Source organism: Podarcis filfolensis (assembly GCF_964270895.1).
Source record: "Podarcis filfolensis genome assembly, chromosome: 9".
Classification (NCBI taxonomy): Eukaryota; Metazoa; Chordata; class Lepidosauria; order Squamata; family Lacertidae; genus Podarcis; species Podarcis filfolensis.
The window spans coordinates 18,996,106-19,011,037 of NC_139610.1; the positions used below are offsets into that span (position 1 = coordinate 18,996,106).

General features: G+C 40.1%; 1 protein-coding gene across 5 annotated transcripts in view; it reads left to right on the forward strand.

Moving 5' to 3' along the window:
- Positions 1–14,932, forward strand: part of CORIN (corin, serine peptidase) — a 109,724-nt gene that overhangs the window by 73,175 nt on the left and 21,617 nt on the right. For all 5 annotated transcript variants that reach the window (XM_083630172.1, XM_083630171.1, XM_083630175.1 and 2 more), the window contains exons 14-16: positions 4,977–5,090; positions 7,681–7,791; positions 10,077–10,206. In XM_083630172.1, coding sequence (XP_083486298.1) covers positions 4,977–5,090; positions 7,681–7,791; positions 10,077–10,206 — 355 coding nt within the window. The remainder of the gene's footprint in view (positions 1–4,976; positions 5,091–7,680; positions 7,792–10,076; positions 10,207–14,932) is intronic.

Genomic DNA, 14,932 nt, shown 5'->3' on the forward strand with positions numbered 1-14,932 from the left:
TTAGGGAAAGCACATGGCAGCATTAAGCATGTAAATTTTGTGATGATGATGATGACGACAATGATGATGATGAAAAGGACACCGAAGAAAGGATCAGATTTCCCTCCCCCCCCCCCCCGCACTGCAATCCTGATCCAAACCAGGGCTACCCTTGAGCTGCGACTGCTGTTAGATGTGAAAAATCCTGCAGGAGCTCTAGTCATGGATCTCCCGTTGTCTCATTCATTTAGTTTGGCCTTTAATCTTTCATGAGATAGGCTTGCCATACGTCTGGAAAATTCTGGACATATACAGAAATTGGATGCCTAAAATGGCGACTGGGAGGATTTTTTGAATTTTAAGAGATGTCCAGAATTACCCCCATGCATGGCAACCCGGGTTTCTTTTTCGGTTTTCTGTTTTTGTGTGTGTGTGTGTGTGCGTGCGCGCGCGACATTGAGGCTTTATGTTCTGCTTCGGCCACATTTGGCTTCCCTTTCGGCTTCGCTCTGGCCCTGCCCACCATATTGCTGCCACTGCCTTTGGAGGGAAGAGAGAGCGGTGGATGCATACAGGCATGGGTGAGGTGAAGCATTCGGTGGAGAGGGCCTGCACCAGACATGGAGCACCTCCCTTCCTTGGGCACCTCTCTCTCTCTCTGGGTTCCTGGGGTATGCAATGAGGAGGGTCATCTTCCCTCCTTGAGGGCCTCTTTGGTCCTTCTTCCCCAGAGGTCTCTGGGTCTCCTCCCCACCTTCGCACCCCCATCCGACCTCTAGTGTCACTGTTCTGGCAAGGCCTTCGCATTTCACCCCTTGAACGTGGGGAGGGGGCTGCTGCCTCGGCCTGGGTATGGGTTTCTGCTGAATCCGGGGCTGTATTCTGCTGCCCTTCTAGGCTGCCTCACAGCAACAGCAGCAGCAGGAGTAGGAGGGAGTCGCCAATGTCTCCACCCGCGACTGAGTTTGAGGCAGGAAATAATTGTCAGCCCTTCACAATACATCTGTATGTGAGGGGCATAACTAGCAGGACAGTGGTCGGGTTGTCGGGCGATTTTTCCTCTTTGGCTTCTTCCACTCAGTGCTTCCCCCTGCCCCCCGCCGCCATTCTCCAGGTATTCTGAACATGCCGCTGTGGCTTTGGCCCCAATTTTGGCCCTTCCGTTGGGGCGGATATGTGAGGTGTCCCCAGGTCTCCTTCATACAACTCTGGCTCAACAATTTTGGTGATTTCCTAAAAGAAGCTCAACAACTTTGGGGGTGGCAGGAATTTTACTTTTGAAATATGACAGGCCTATCATGAGAGAACATTCTGTTTCTGTATCTGAATATCTGCATTGGGAATGAATTGAATAGAAAACAATGACACTTTGTGTGTTCCTGTTCTATTATTTTTTAAGACAAGAAAGCCCCCCCCCACATTATTAATTTCTTTGCCATCTCAAAATACTATATATATATTCCATCTGCAAAATTATTTTTGTTGAAGAGGAAATATAAATGAGCAACATATTTTGCTAGTGCTTTCTGCTGTTTGACTTTAAGGTATGGAATTCTGTTTAGTTACTACATGAAGTGAATTCCTTTAATAGTAAATTGGCTTTGCTCTCTCTGTGTCTCCTAGACAAATGTTTAGTGGTCAACAGAATTCTTATCAGCGCCTATAAATATGGGAGACTGCATCTGCTTGAAAATTACAGCTGTCAGAATGACATTTCTTTGACCATGGCTCATGTTGTTACTGAAGAACAGCCAATGCTTTTAGAGCTCTAGAAAGCTGTTCTGTCCTCATTCATGTTCTTTTTTTAACTGGAGGACAAAAATCAATGGTCTTTGAGAATTATTTCTGTAGATGACATTGGGTAGATGGGCACAATCTGGATAAGGTTCAGTGCACTAAAATACCATTCAAATCAAGAACACAGACAGCACAATCCTATGCATGTTTACTCAGATATAACACTCCCCACTGACATACTTCCAGGTAACTGTGTATAGGATTGTAGCCTTAAACACTTTATTGCTTGGTGGAGAACTCACTGTATTCTGTTGACTTATATTAGGTCAATTAACAATGGATAGTGTTCTTTCAAAAGTTCTTTCTCTGTTTTGCCAGAATCTGTTAAAATCTGCTGCCACCAATAATATGTGCTAGTTTCATACTGGAGAGATTAAACATTTCAATCTTAGCCAGCATCAATTGGTAGTCAGGTTTCTGGATTATTTCAGACCATACTGATCAACTAGAAGAGAGTTTGCGCTCGGTAAAATAATTTGAATCTCTTTCTTTAGCTATTAAATAATGTTCAGGGATTATTGTAATATTAATTCAGGCTTGTAGTGACTTCTCAGAAGTATAGGAAAAGAGCGCAGAACAGTGCACACTGCTGATCTATGGATTTGTGTGTGGAAATGACAAATGTTATAATGAAACAGAAATCAAGTTGTCCTTCAGCCTAATTATATTTGCACAATTTATTATACCTGCAAGCAAATAATTTGGGAAATCCAGTTTGTGTATATGAATTTCTATATGTGTGTGCATGTGAATGTATTCACAGTCCTACTGCCTCCCACACATAAATACAGATTACGTTCTTATGCCCCTCCATATTGCATGTTTGCTTTACTTAATATTGAAGATATAGTTGGATCATTGGTGTGATTACTTTTAATTTAATATCTCTTGTACTTAGTATTTTTTATACTCCAGGGAATGTGAGAAGCCAAAGTTCTTTGTAAAATGTGTCTTTTGCACAATTACCAGTGTTCTGCTTCAGCAGAGCAGCCTATTCCTACATCTTGATAGTGAACTGAGCTGCTTTAAGAAAACAATATGTATAAAATCTGTAGAGAGATAAATATTTTATAGATCTGTGCTGTGCCTTAATTTCCTGCATATGATGAACCAAGAATTTAATATCAAAAGACTGACACAGTTATACAAGAGTTCATATTGAATTTATTATAAAACCAGTACAGCTGATTAAAGACACTTGGAGGAGACATTGGCTGTGTTTGTTGAATAATGATGAGCCTCTAGAAAGGTGTATATCATTGTCAGAAAGCTGACATTTATCCAGTTCAGCTGTGTCAATGATCCATCTCTATGGGTTTTTTTTGAGGGTTTTTTCCTATTTCTTTTTCTGTTCTTTAAATGATCATTTATAATATTTTAAGATATTTCAAGGGAAATGCAGAAAATCATTGATGTATTAATCCAAATTCAGGTTCTATTCATCTCAGTGGAAGAATAAAGCATATGAACAAGTCTGTCATTGAAATAATAAAGAATTAAGTTTGGCTAGAAAATACTTAGGGTTTCATACAATTTTTTAACTATTAGCAAGGAAGCAAGGAATCTCTTGACATAGATGGTTTTGAAAATGTGTAAAGTGGGTGGTTTTAGTGTACATAATCTTTTTTAAATTTTAAATGAAATGCCAGATTTCAAAGGCTGCTTTCACATGTATAATTTATTGGGAATTTACTGTAGGATTTGTTGCAGGAAGTGACATAAGGTATTCTACTACAATAAAATATTCTGATAACTCTCAGAAGATTTTTAATTACCGTACTGTAGGGACTTCTTGCAGTAGCTAGAAAGCTTTCCTACTGCAGCTTGCAGAAACCTCCACAGAAATCCTTTGAGATGTTGTGGTGAAAGAGTAAAAAAGGGGATACTTTTATGGCATTTCTTCCCTTGCTGCTTGCACTGCCATCTAGAACATGCTATTTTCAGTGTTAGCTGGGCGAAAAATAATGTGGTGATTATTGTGTGGAAAGCTTCATTTTGGCTGTGTTTCTGTCTGTCTGTCTGTCTATCTGTCTGTCTATCTATCTATCTATCTATCTATCTATCTATCTATCATCTATCTATCTATTTGTCTAATTAAACAACCAACTAATATGCCATGGCCTTACAGCAGAAAAACCTTTAGGGTAGCAAACAACATTAAAGCAATAACCATACACAAGAAGCAATAAACATGCGCAACAGTAACACTCGAATGTTAAAAAACTCCAGCAAAAAACCCCAAAGGCACAAACTTGTTTTAGTCCCTCTTATTTACATAGTTTGCACACGTTATTTATCATCCACATACAGAATACACATTTGTGATGTGGTGTAATTTTAGTGATATGAAAGTTACACAGTTTACAGAGCAATCCCAACTATGTCCACTAAGGTTTGTCACTTCCATATAAATGGGATTAGAATTGCAGCCAAAGAGAGCAAGCTTAACCAATAGAGCTGCTAGCTGGAGTGAGCTAGCATGGAGCAAAGGTGGTTTTCTACTGACAGGGAAGAGCACCATTGATGACTGGGCACTTCCATTGAGTTAAAACCTCTTCAGGCATAGTTGTAGTGCCCCTAGTGTTTCTGGTAGGCATAGACCCCAAAGGTGATGTTCTGGGACCAGGGCAGATGCAGCCTTGGAGAAGCTGATTCCAAACCCCGTTTGCTCTCCTATTCTAAAAATGCTGTCCCCATCTCCTGCCTTAGCTGGCATAAGCTAGCAGGGTTTGGGTAGTGGTGGATTATCCATCATTTTATTCCTCCAACTGATACTGCTCTACTCAGTTAATGCTATGCACATGTATGGGAGTAAGCGGTATTGGACTTAAGTAGGAGTAAAAAATGCATAGGATTGTGCCGTTATAGAAGTCCATCTGGTTTTTTCCCACGTCTAAATTTGGTTAATAATATAGTTTAATTTCATGTTTCAAAATTATTTGAATGTGTGTTTCTTAAATTTAAGCACATTTCTAATCTCTTTCTGGATAGAAGTGCTATCTTAAGCTATATTTGTAATAGGCATATGATGACTATATGTAAAACACAGGTCAAAGGACAGCAGAGGAAGCCATGCTGACATTTGTGCCTTTGTATTCTCTGTATCTCTCAGTTGTTGAGCCATTCACAACAACCATATGCTCTAACTGATGTGCTGTTGAAGCTAAATGTATTTAATGTCTTTAATTTTGTGCCTCTAGGTTGCCAAGAAAGAGGTCTTTGGGAATGTCCAGCAAGCAAACTGTGTATCAAATATACCATGATATGTGATGGCTTTCCAGACTGTCCTGACAATGTGGATGAAACTAATTGCTGTAAGTGCTTGAGAGGGCAAGATCACAACATGCCCACTCTGGGCAAAAAAAAAAAAAAAGAGAGAGAAAGAGGCAGGGAGCTCATTATATCCTTCTGCCCCTTTAATTTCCTCTCTTGGATTAGCTGTCCTTCTAGCTCCATTTGCCTCTATTACATACTTCCTTGCACCATTCCTCCATTTCTGTACCTCATAATGAATTCATGCCTGGATGTTCTTGTCCCATTCTCATTCACAGAACCATAGAGTTGGAAGGGACCGAATTGGTCATTTAGTCCAACCCCCCACAATGCAGGAATCTCAGCTAAAGAATCCCTGACAGATGACCATCCAACCTCTGTTTAAAAACCTCCAATGAAGATTAGGTTCTCTTCTCCTAACATCAGCACAGCACTTTAGGCTCACAGCGGCTGCTTGTTTTCAAGGCAAGGTTGCCAGGCATTAACTGGACTCCTAAAGCTGGCAATATTCAGCCCATTAAACTTGTAGGAGAATTTAATGATTATAGTTACCCTGGAGTGGCAATAGTGGCACCAGAACTCTGATCTCTGTAGCATCTATACATCTGTCAAAAGTCTGTTCTTGCTAAAGTGTCCAATAATATGATTTTTGGATGGGTGGGGTTTATTGTTGAGTATCTGGTGCGCTACATGCACATACTACTGATATATTCCTGGGTTACTCTCCAGTCTCTTGTCCTCTAGACAGATTTCTACAGCTATAACCACAACATTTATCTCTCTTTAAAATCAATCAATATTATTATTTATATGCCCTTGGCAGGGAGTTAAGGCAGCTTACAGATAAAAATAAGAAAAGCTAAAAACATAGGGAGGAAAACCAATTAAACATTGATAGAATTAAAACGCACATTAAAACCATACAAATAATTACAACAAAATTACAATAAAAACCAGCCCTTTTATTAAAAGCAGTCAGTTTCCGAAAGCATTTCAGAAAGATGCTGTATTGTTTTTAACATTCGATTGGAAGCCGCCCAGAGTGGCCGGGGAAACTCAGCCAGATGGGCGGGGTATAAATAATAAATTATGATGATGATGATGATGATGAAGTCTCTGCCAGTCTAGCTTCCCTAGGGAGGGAGTTCTAAATTCTGGGAACAGCCACCAAAGAGGCTCTCCCACACCCCTAGCAAGTGTGCCAGTGAGGTTGGTGGGACTGAGAGAAGGGCCTCTCCTGAAGATCTCAGAACCTGGTCATAATCCATATGAAGGAATATAGTCTTTCATATAGCTTGGACCTAAGCTGTATAGGCTATTGTAGGTCATCATAGGTCATAGGTTTTTACAAAGGACTGTGGATAAAATAGAAAAAAATGGTCAGCTACAACATGCACAGATGACATTTTGTTTTGCCAGTTGAGTTTAAAAAAGACTGCAGTGGCCAAAATATTAGGAAAAAGACAGAGGAAGTGGGATCTCCAGGTTCAAAGACAGTAGCCAATTACATTTCTAATTCTATTTACTGAGTAGCAAACAGCAGGCAAGAGCTATGCTTTCAAACCCTACTTGTGGTATTCATGGAAGCTTTGGGTTGGCCACAGTTGGGAACAAGATGCTCAATTAGATAGAACATCCGTGCTCTTCCTAGGTGCCTATAATGAATCCATGCACTTTTATTCCATCTGTGTATCAGCTGCAGAACTTGTGTTTCTGGTCATAAAACTGCCATTTTAGATGTACAAAATTACTTTTGTTTTCGAGGAGGAGAGACCCAATTCATATTAAGGTCATTCCCACAAGAGATAGAACAGGTATAGCTCTGATCCCTTAAATGCTAAGCTGTATTTAAGCATTAATGAAACTAACCTGAATCTATCTTTATGTCAATCTTGGTTTTAAAAAAATATTATTCTAGAGAAGACTAGGAGGGTGGAGAGGTCTTTTTCCATGCTTTTGGTATTTGTTCCTTTTGCAGTCATCCATGATGATGATGATGATTATCCAAAGACACTCCTCCAATTGTTGTTTTGTTTTGGTTTTGGGTTCTGCTTTTCTTTTATAGTTTTATATGTCACTTAAAGCATTCTGAGCTCATGGATTTGTAATGCCTTTATTGTGGGTTATTTGATAAAAGACATGTCAAGATTTAATGAAGGACTGTCTGCTTTGTTTACCCTGCTCAATTGGTTCTGGAAGAATTCACATTAGCGGGAGGCAATCTTGCACTATTTTTCCTTACTTGGAATTTTGTGTTAGTTTGACTTGTTTGTGAAAATTTTAATTCCACAAAGTTGGAACCATAGCCATAAAGATGTAAACAAGATAATACAGAACTGTTTGTTCCTTTCCATGGCAAATCTTAGAGGGGAATCAGATGAATAGCTCCCACAGCGCCATGGAGTGTGGGCACCATGGAACTGTTCTACTTGAAGGGGTACTTTATCAACAGTATGGCAGTTCACAGTGGCAAGAAAACTCATTAGACACCCCCCCCCAAAAGCAACTTTGGGCATTGTTAAAACAACATTTGTTATTGCTCTCCTTTTCATAGATAATGTAATTCTCAGTTCTGCAATGAAGCTATTTCTACTTCTGGACTTACTTATGTCTTTGCATTTTTCATGGCAGCATTTTGCAAAAGGGATGAACTTACATGTGCCAACCATGACTGTGTGCCTCGAAAATCATGGTGTGATGGGCAGATGGATTGTGCTGACAAATCAGATGAATGGAACTGTGGTAAGTTTTAGCATATGCACAAAAAGTCAGAATATGAGGTTTCCCATCTTAATTTCAGGGAAACCTTTCAACAGTGCTTGAAGTAATTGGCTGGTTGTGGGAATTAGCATGGAAAGGTGCATTATCCCTTTTAAGGTGCATCATTGCTCCTTTCCACTTTTATAGATGGAAACCAAAAACCCAGAAATAGAGACAAAAACAGAAAACTCAGAAACAGAAAACTATTTACAGCATGGCCCAAACTCAAAATCTGTTGGATGAGAGATTTTGGACATGGCAGATCTTGAGCTGGCTGAGCTGGGGCTATGTTTGTATAAATTCCTCATCCCAGCTGAGCTGAAGATATGTCAGCATAATTCTCTCATTCTGGCTCAGACAACAGAACTTAAGCCACCGTAAGTTACGCTGACATAAATCCTCAACCAGGAGTGTTCCAGGGATGTGAATTGGGCAAGGAGAGACTTCCACCTATTTCAGATGTTTTTCAGCTTTATCACATGACCTAGTGGCCCAGCAGAACTTACACTGGCAAAAAAATGGTGGTATAAGTTGAATTCCTCCTGAGCAACGTTTGGAACAGGGGTAACCTATGCCAGCGCAATTTACAATGGCATTCTATAGTTAGCATTGCTCTGTAGATGAGTCCACCATGTCTGTGTGTAGAACGGGTAAACAGATGAACACAGATATGTTCCCTTCTCAGTACATAAGTCCAGAAAACAGGGCTCTCAAGAGTAACAAAACCAATTAAGACCCAAAAATTTCACACAGATCATACCAGTATTGAATGAGTGGTGTTTTAAGGAACAATCTAAACTACAGAAAGATGGTGTAACATATGCCGACATAAGTTATGTGTTTAAGTACTGGGCTTTACCAATGAATGGGGGTTGGGGGAAGCTTGAAAGAATGGTTTTCATCTGATGTATGTAAAGCAAAACTATTTTTAAACCCATATCTCTTGCGTATCCCTGGAGACAAGCAGCAAACTATTCTGAAACAGTGATTTCTGGCAATGGAAACTGCTTGGTCTTCAGATCAAGCTCATTACATATTTCATAGCTATGGGAATATGGTCCACTGTGGAGTGTTTAATTGTGCCATCACTAAAAGTAATTTTTCTTCTTCAGTCATTGCATATATGATTAATCAGAAATGGAACTAATGATTAATCTTGCTGGTAGAAAGATCTCCAGAGTAAAATAGGCCCAGCAGATTGGTGGGGGGTTTGGTCCACATTAAGGAAACAATGCTGGCAACAATTTTTAGATGGCACTCTATGCCTCTAAAACTATCTCACTCAAATAAAACTTTATCTCTATTATGTTCATGGTGTGAAGAGGACAAAGACTTCCTACTACCGTTAGTGAATCTGTCACATAATGGCAAAATCACGGGGAAAGGTTTTTATAGAAATAAACTGGATTACTAAACAAAACTTTTTGTTAATACCTACACTGGCTCTTCTTAGCAGTTGAGATGGTCTGAATGGAACCAGCAAGGAGTTAGTTAATATTTTGCCCATGGCTGAAAAATAAGATTTATTTCTTGTTACCTAAAGCATCTGAGAGAGGCAATGGCAAAATCTTGGTATGACAGAGTCTGGTCCCTGGTGACTTCTGAATAACTAACACAGAAAATCTGTCTAAAGGACAGGCAGAGAAGTTAACATGATCCTAACATTATACAGTTATATGGAACTCAGCTGGGAAAGGTGAATAAATTTTTGGTTTCACTGGTGCAGATGCACCATGGTGTTCATTCTCTCTGCACTCTGCCCAGCAGTCATTCTCATGTACTATAGGCCAAGCTATGCCAAGGTGAAGGTGTTCATGCTGGGATCGTTTGGTCATTTTTATGACTTCCATGTGTCACCTGCAAACAATAAGCTTTGCGATTAAGCTAACATTGTCTGTTGCTTGTTTTCTGGTAGCAGGGCTCTTTTCTAAGCTAAACGTTCATTCCTTGTTCACACAATTTACAACTGATTCATGTTACACAGGGGGAACTTAAGGGACAGTACTATAGAAATGTTAAGCAAGTTTATACTTAGAAACTTGACTGGAGGCATTAAAAGCTTCATCAAGGAAGAACATACCTAAGTACAATACACTACTTGACACAGAAAAAACTAACATGAATGCATACATCATAAAATAGGCCCATCTTAATAAGAAAGCATAACACATGTGAAAAGAAATCATTTTATTTACATCCACATGTAAGCCAGCCCACAGACCTCTACAGGCTTAATGAAGTTACATTTCCCTTTTTTTCCTTCACAGTGACCCTGTCTAAAAACAGCAGCTCCTTGATGTTCCTGACTGTTCACAAGTCAGCTTCCAATTACCATGTATGCGCTGATGAATGGGAAGAAAATTTAAGCCATTTGGCATGCAAACAAATGGGTTTAGGGTAAGGTCAGTAGTTTGTAGCATTGATCAACTTTTCCAGGTGTGACTATGAGTCTGGGTGAAGCTGATTGAGTCTGTGACAATTTCTAAATTAGCAAAAATGCTATTTTCTTCCTTTGCTTCTGCTGACTGTTTACTTAAAACAATCTAGACTCTCTGACGTGACCTGGTTTGCGCATCACACCATGCCAAATGGGGCTGCAAGAGTGGAGCTTATAGCTGTTTTGTTCTTCACTGGACCTTTTTGCTACCATACCATGCTGAGCTAAGCCAGGGTATGGCTTAACATGGCATCCAAACCTGGGCTTATGGCTAGGCTTTCTTCAGACTAACCATGAGCTGTAACCAATAATAAATGGGTAGATTAGTAAACTAAAGCTATAGTTGATTAATTGGGAGAAGTCAAATCTAATCAATGAGGCTACAAGTGAAAGGTGCACTTGTTTATTTTATGAGGCAGGTTTGGTATGTCACTGTAATAGTGAATGAAAAAAAAGATTAAGCATTTCTTTTTGACAGTGAGTAGTAGCTTTTTGTTATTAACATGTACGTAATTTCACATTTCCTTCAAAACTGCATAAAGCCATGCATGTTGGGGATTTGATAATAAGCCAGTTTATCTAAATGTAATCAGTTGATTCTATGAAAGGTAAATGATTAACCAGCTAATCAATGTTTTCATAACTTGAGAGGCCTTCTGTGGAGAATCCATAAACTAGGGTTTTAAGGGAAATTTTGTTGAAAGTGGGAATCTCAGGGCCATCCAAGTTTGTTTGGGGATTATTAGGATTGGTTTGGTTGTGCATGATGAAGTGATCAAGTGAGTCACATTTAACAAATACAGTTTTTTCCTAATGACAGGGTTATTGACCACTTGTCCTACTTCTGGCCTTCCAAAGGCATCTGGTTCACCAATGTGGGAAAGTAAATGCTGGAACAGATAGGGTTTTGGTCTGATCTATTATTATTTTATCCATATGTTTGAAATTATTGCATGCCCATTGTAAACCTGACCTCTGAAGCAGCTGGGAGGACATAAAAGACCCTTTCCGTTTGTTTTGTAAAACTTGAGTGGTTCTCTTCCCTATAAACTGAATTCCTAAAATCTTCTGCTGTTGATCCTGATTTAACCACAGTTCTTACAGCATAAAACACATTGGTATAATATTTTGTTGCAGAAAACTCTTTTATGCTAGATGAGGCTCGTGTGTGTGTGTGTGTGTGTGTGTGTGTGTGTGTGTGGCTTAGGTGTACCACTGTTTAATCTAGGCAAGAGGGTTTGGGGTACTTTGTTCTGTGCAGACAGGATATGAAACACTTCTGCTTAGATAACCATACATGCTGAATTCAAGTGACCAAATATTACATGCTCCCGGTGTAGCATTTTAAAAATATTTTGGTGCTAAAAATTCAAATTGTCCCTCTGTCGTTTAATACGTTATTATACAATGTTTACATCTGAAGATGCTTTGGGAACAAAGTGTACCACAAACATGCAGTTTGTTTATTTAACAGAATTTCTATACTGCTGTGCCGTGCTGTTGTGTGTAGTTATTATTTTAGTCCCTTTTAAGCTTTGTTTGTTATTGTTTTATTATTTTAATTGATTATTGGTTACCTAAAAAACACAGAATATATGAAATAACTGTATTTAAAAATCAATCAATCCATTCCAGCTGTCAGAGTACCCACTGACACCTCACCAGTCCTCACAGACTTAGACTCAGCTGGTAGTATTCTCTCAGTCCCTGTCTGTTTTCTACTCCCATTCTGCATTTCTAGCCTCCTGGAGGAAAGGCTGCCTTTTCCAGGTCACTGTGAAGAGGCAGAAAGGTTGGAAAATGTAGTTCCTAGATCTTATGGTCTCATTTACAGTCCCATGTGAATTGTTTTGAATGTGTAAAAAGGTAAAGGAACCCCTGACCATTAGGTCCAGTCGTGGCCGACTCTGGGGTTGCGGCGCTCATCTCGCTTCATTGGCCGAGGGAGCTTCCAGGTCATGTGGTCAGCATGACTAAGCCACTTCTGGCAAACCAGAGCTGTGCACGGAAACGCCATTTACCCCGTCGCGGGGATTCGAACCGTCGACCTTATGATCAGCAAGTACTAGGCTCTGTGGTTTAACCCACAGCGCCACCTGCGTCCCTGTTTGAATGTGTAGAATGGTACTAAATAATAAGTAATAAAGAAGCCAATTAATAATAGCCAGGAAAGGCAGCTTAAGTTAGTGCCCTTTTATAGCACCTTTATCATTACAGTAATACATCTCTAGTCCCATGAGTCACAGGGATGTGGGTGGCACTGTGGTCTAAACCGCTGAGCCTCTTGGGCTTGCTGATTGGCTGTTCGAATCTGTGCGACGGGGTAAATTCCTGTTGCTCTGTCCCAGCTTCTGCTAGCCTAGCAGTTTAAAGTATACCACTGCAAGTAGATAAATAGGTACCACTGTGGTGTAAGGGTAAATGGTGTTTCCGTGCGCTCTGGCACTTGTCATGGTGTCCCTTTGCACCAGAAGCGGTTTAGTCATGCTGGCCACATTACCCGGAAAACTGTCTGTGGACAAAAACCGGCTCCCTCATCCGGAAGCAAAATGAGCGCCACACCCCATACAGTGGTACCTCGGGTTACATACGCTTCAGGTTACACACTCCACTAAGCCACAAATAGTGCTTCAGGTTAAGAACTTTGCTTCAGGATAAGAACAGAAATCATGCTATGGCGGCGTGGCAGCAGCGGGAAGCCCCATTACCTAAAGTGGTGCTTCAGGTTAAGAACAGTTTCAGGTTAAGAACGAACCTCTGGAATGAATTAAGTACGTAACCTGGACCTGTCTTAATTCTTTTTATTACCTTTTTAACCTAATGTGCCAAGCCTATTTTGGGGCCATTATATGCTTTATATACATCCGCATTTTAAATTCCCGGCGCTGGCAACTAAATTTTTACATTATTGTCTTAGGGTAATTTAAATGTCATAATGCCAGTAATATCGTTTTGAATTTTGTTTGGTTGCTTCTCTCTAGCATTTTGTCTTATCCTGCTATGGCTGTATGCTAATGCAATAAAGGTTTGATTGATTGATTGATTGATTGATTGAATTAAGTATTTAACCCGAGGTACCACTGTAGTTAGGGGACGCGGGTGGCGCTGTGGGTAAAACCTCAGCGCCTAGGACTTGCCGATCGTATGGTTGGCGGTTCAAATCCCCGCGGCGGGGTGAGCTCCCGTCATTCAGTCCCAGCTCCTGCCCACCTAGCAGTTCGAAAGCACTCTTAAGTGCAAGTAGATAAATAGGTACCGCTTTATAGCGGGAAGGTAAACAGCGTTTCCGTGTGCTGCGCTGGTGCCGGCTCGCCAGAGAAGCTTTGTCACGCTGGCCATGTGACCCGGAAGTGTCTCCGGACAGTGCTGGCCCCCGGCCTCTTAAGCGAGATGGGTGTGCAACCCCAGAGTCGGTCACGACTGGCCCGTATGGGCAGGGGTACCTTTACCTTTACCTTTTACCACTGTAGTTGCCTTTGACTGGGCTTAATCTCCAGGGGTCCTTTACCTTTCTCATTTTTTAAAAAAGTGATTTTGTGATGCCTATTCTGAATTATCCTTTGCTTGGAAGTATTAAGGAACAATCTTTAAAAATGCATATTTTAAAGACATGTGAACATGGGAGTTCTTTTTCCTTGAGGAAAATCAGGTTAGGTGACTGAGAGGTGAATCCGTAAAACTTTTTTTCTTAAGGTTGGTGAAAGAAATGTATGAAAAATGTTGGAGTAGGGGGGCAGTACTTCCAGGTGCCTCTCATTTGCTATGGGTGTGGTCTGTGAAATTGTATGATGAATGGTGGAATTTGTTGCTGTATGTGAGTTGACCTGGCTTATGGATTTACTTATTTTGCATGTTTTCTTAGCTGCTGCTAAGACATTCATCAAAAGAGAGAATAGAAGAATGTTTTAGTGCTATGCCATCTTCTCAGAAATATCAAGGAAGAAGAAAAATGTATTTTGGATTTTGATGATCTCTAACAGTGCAGGCTCTAAATGCTGCATTTGTAGAGTTTTAACTGAGCAAAGCTCTCATAGGTATTGAAGGTGTGTGGATCAAAGCATGCTCTGCATGGGCTATACTGTCTATATTATATTGCTGACTTCCTGCACCTTGTGTAATGAATAAATAGTACAGCAATCTGTAATTTAGTCTGCTATGGTAAAACAACAACTGATTTACCAAATGCATGTAAAGCATGATATTCATGTACATGTGGATGTTCTCAAAAATCACCTAAAGGTGTCTTAAATGTCAGCCACTAAGAATTTATCAACTGTGCTTCGTACCAGAGGTTCTGGGGCACCTAAAATCAGTTATTTTAGACATGTTAACTAAATGCGTTCCAATTCTTTTGCAAATTTAGCTGCACTAAATTAGCTCCTATTCAAATATAGTCATTTGCAACCACGCTGCTCCCAGCAGCAATGGTCAACACACTTTCCCATCTAAATTCCAGTGTAGATAGAATGCAGAACCTCATTTGCATTGTAGAACAACAGGGTCTGTGCTAGAGGCCTTGCATCATAAATTATATTGCAATGCAGATGTGCATCTGCTTCCATTCTGCATGCAGTTTCTACTCCAGAAAAAAGAAAACACCATGTGGAAATTACTCCTGCATGAATAGCTTCCCTACTGGGTTTCAGTGGGATTCATTTCATTCTCTGAATGTTACCAATTGCTTAG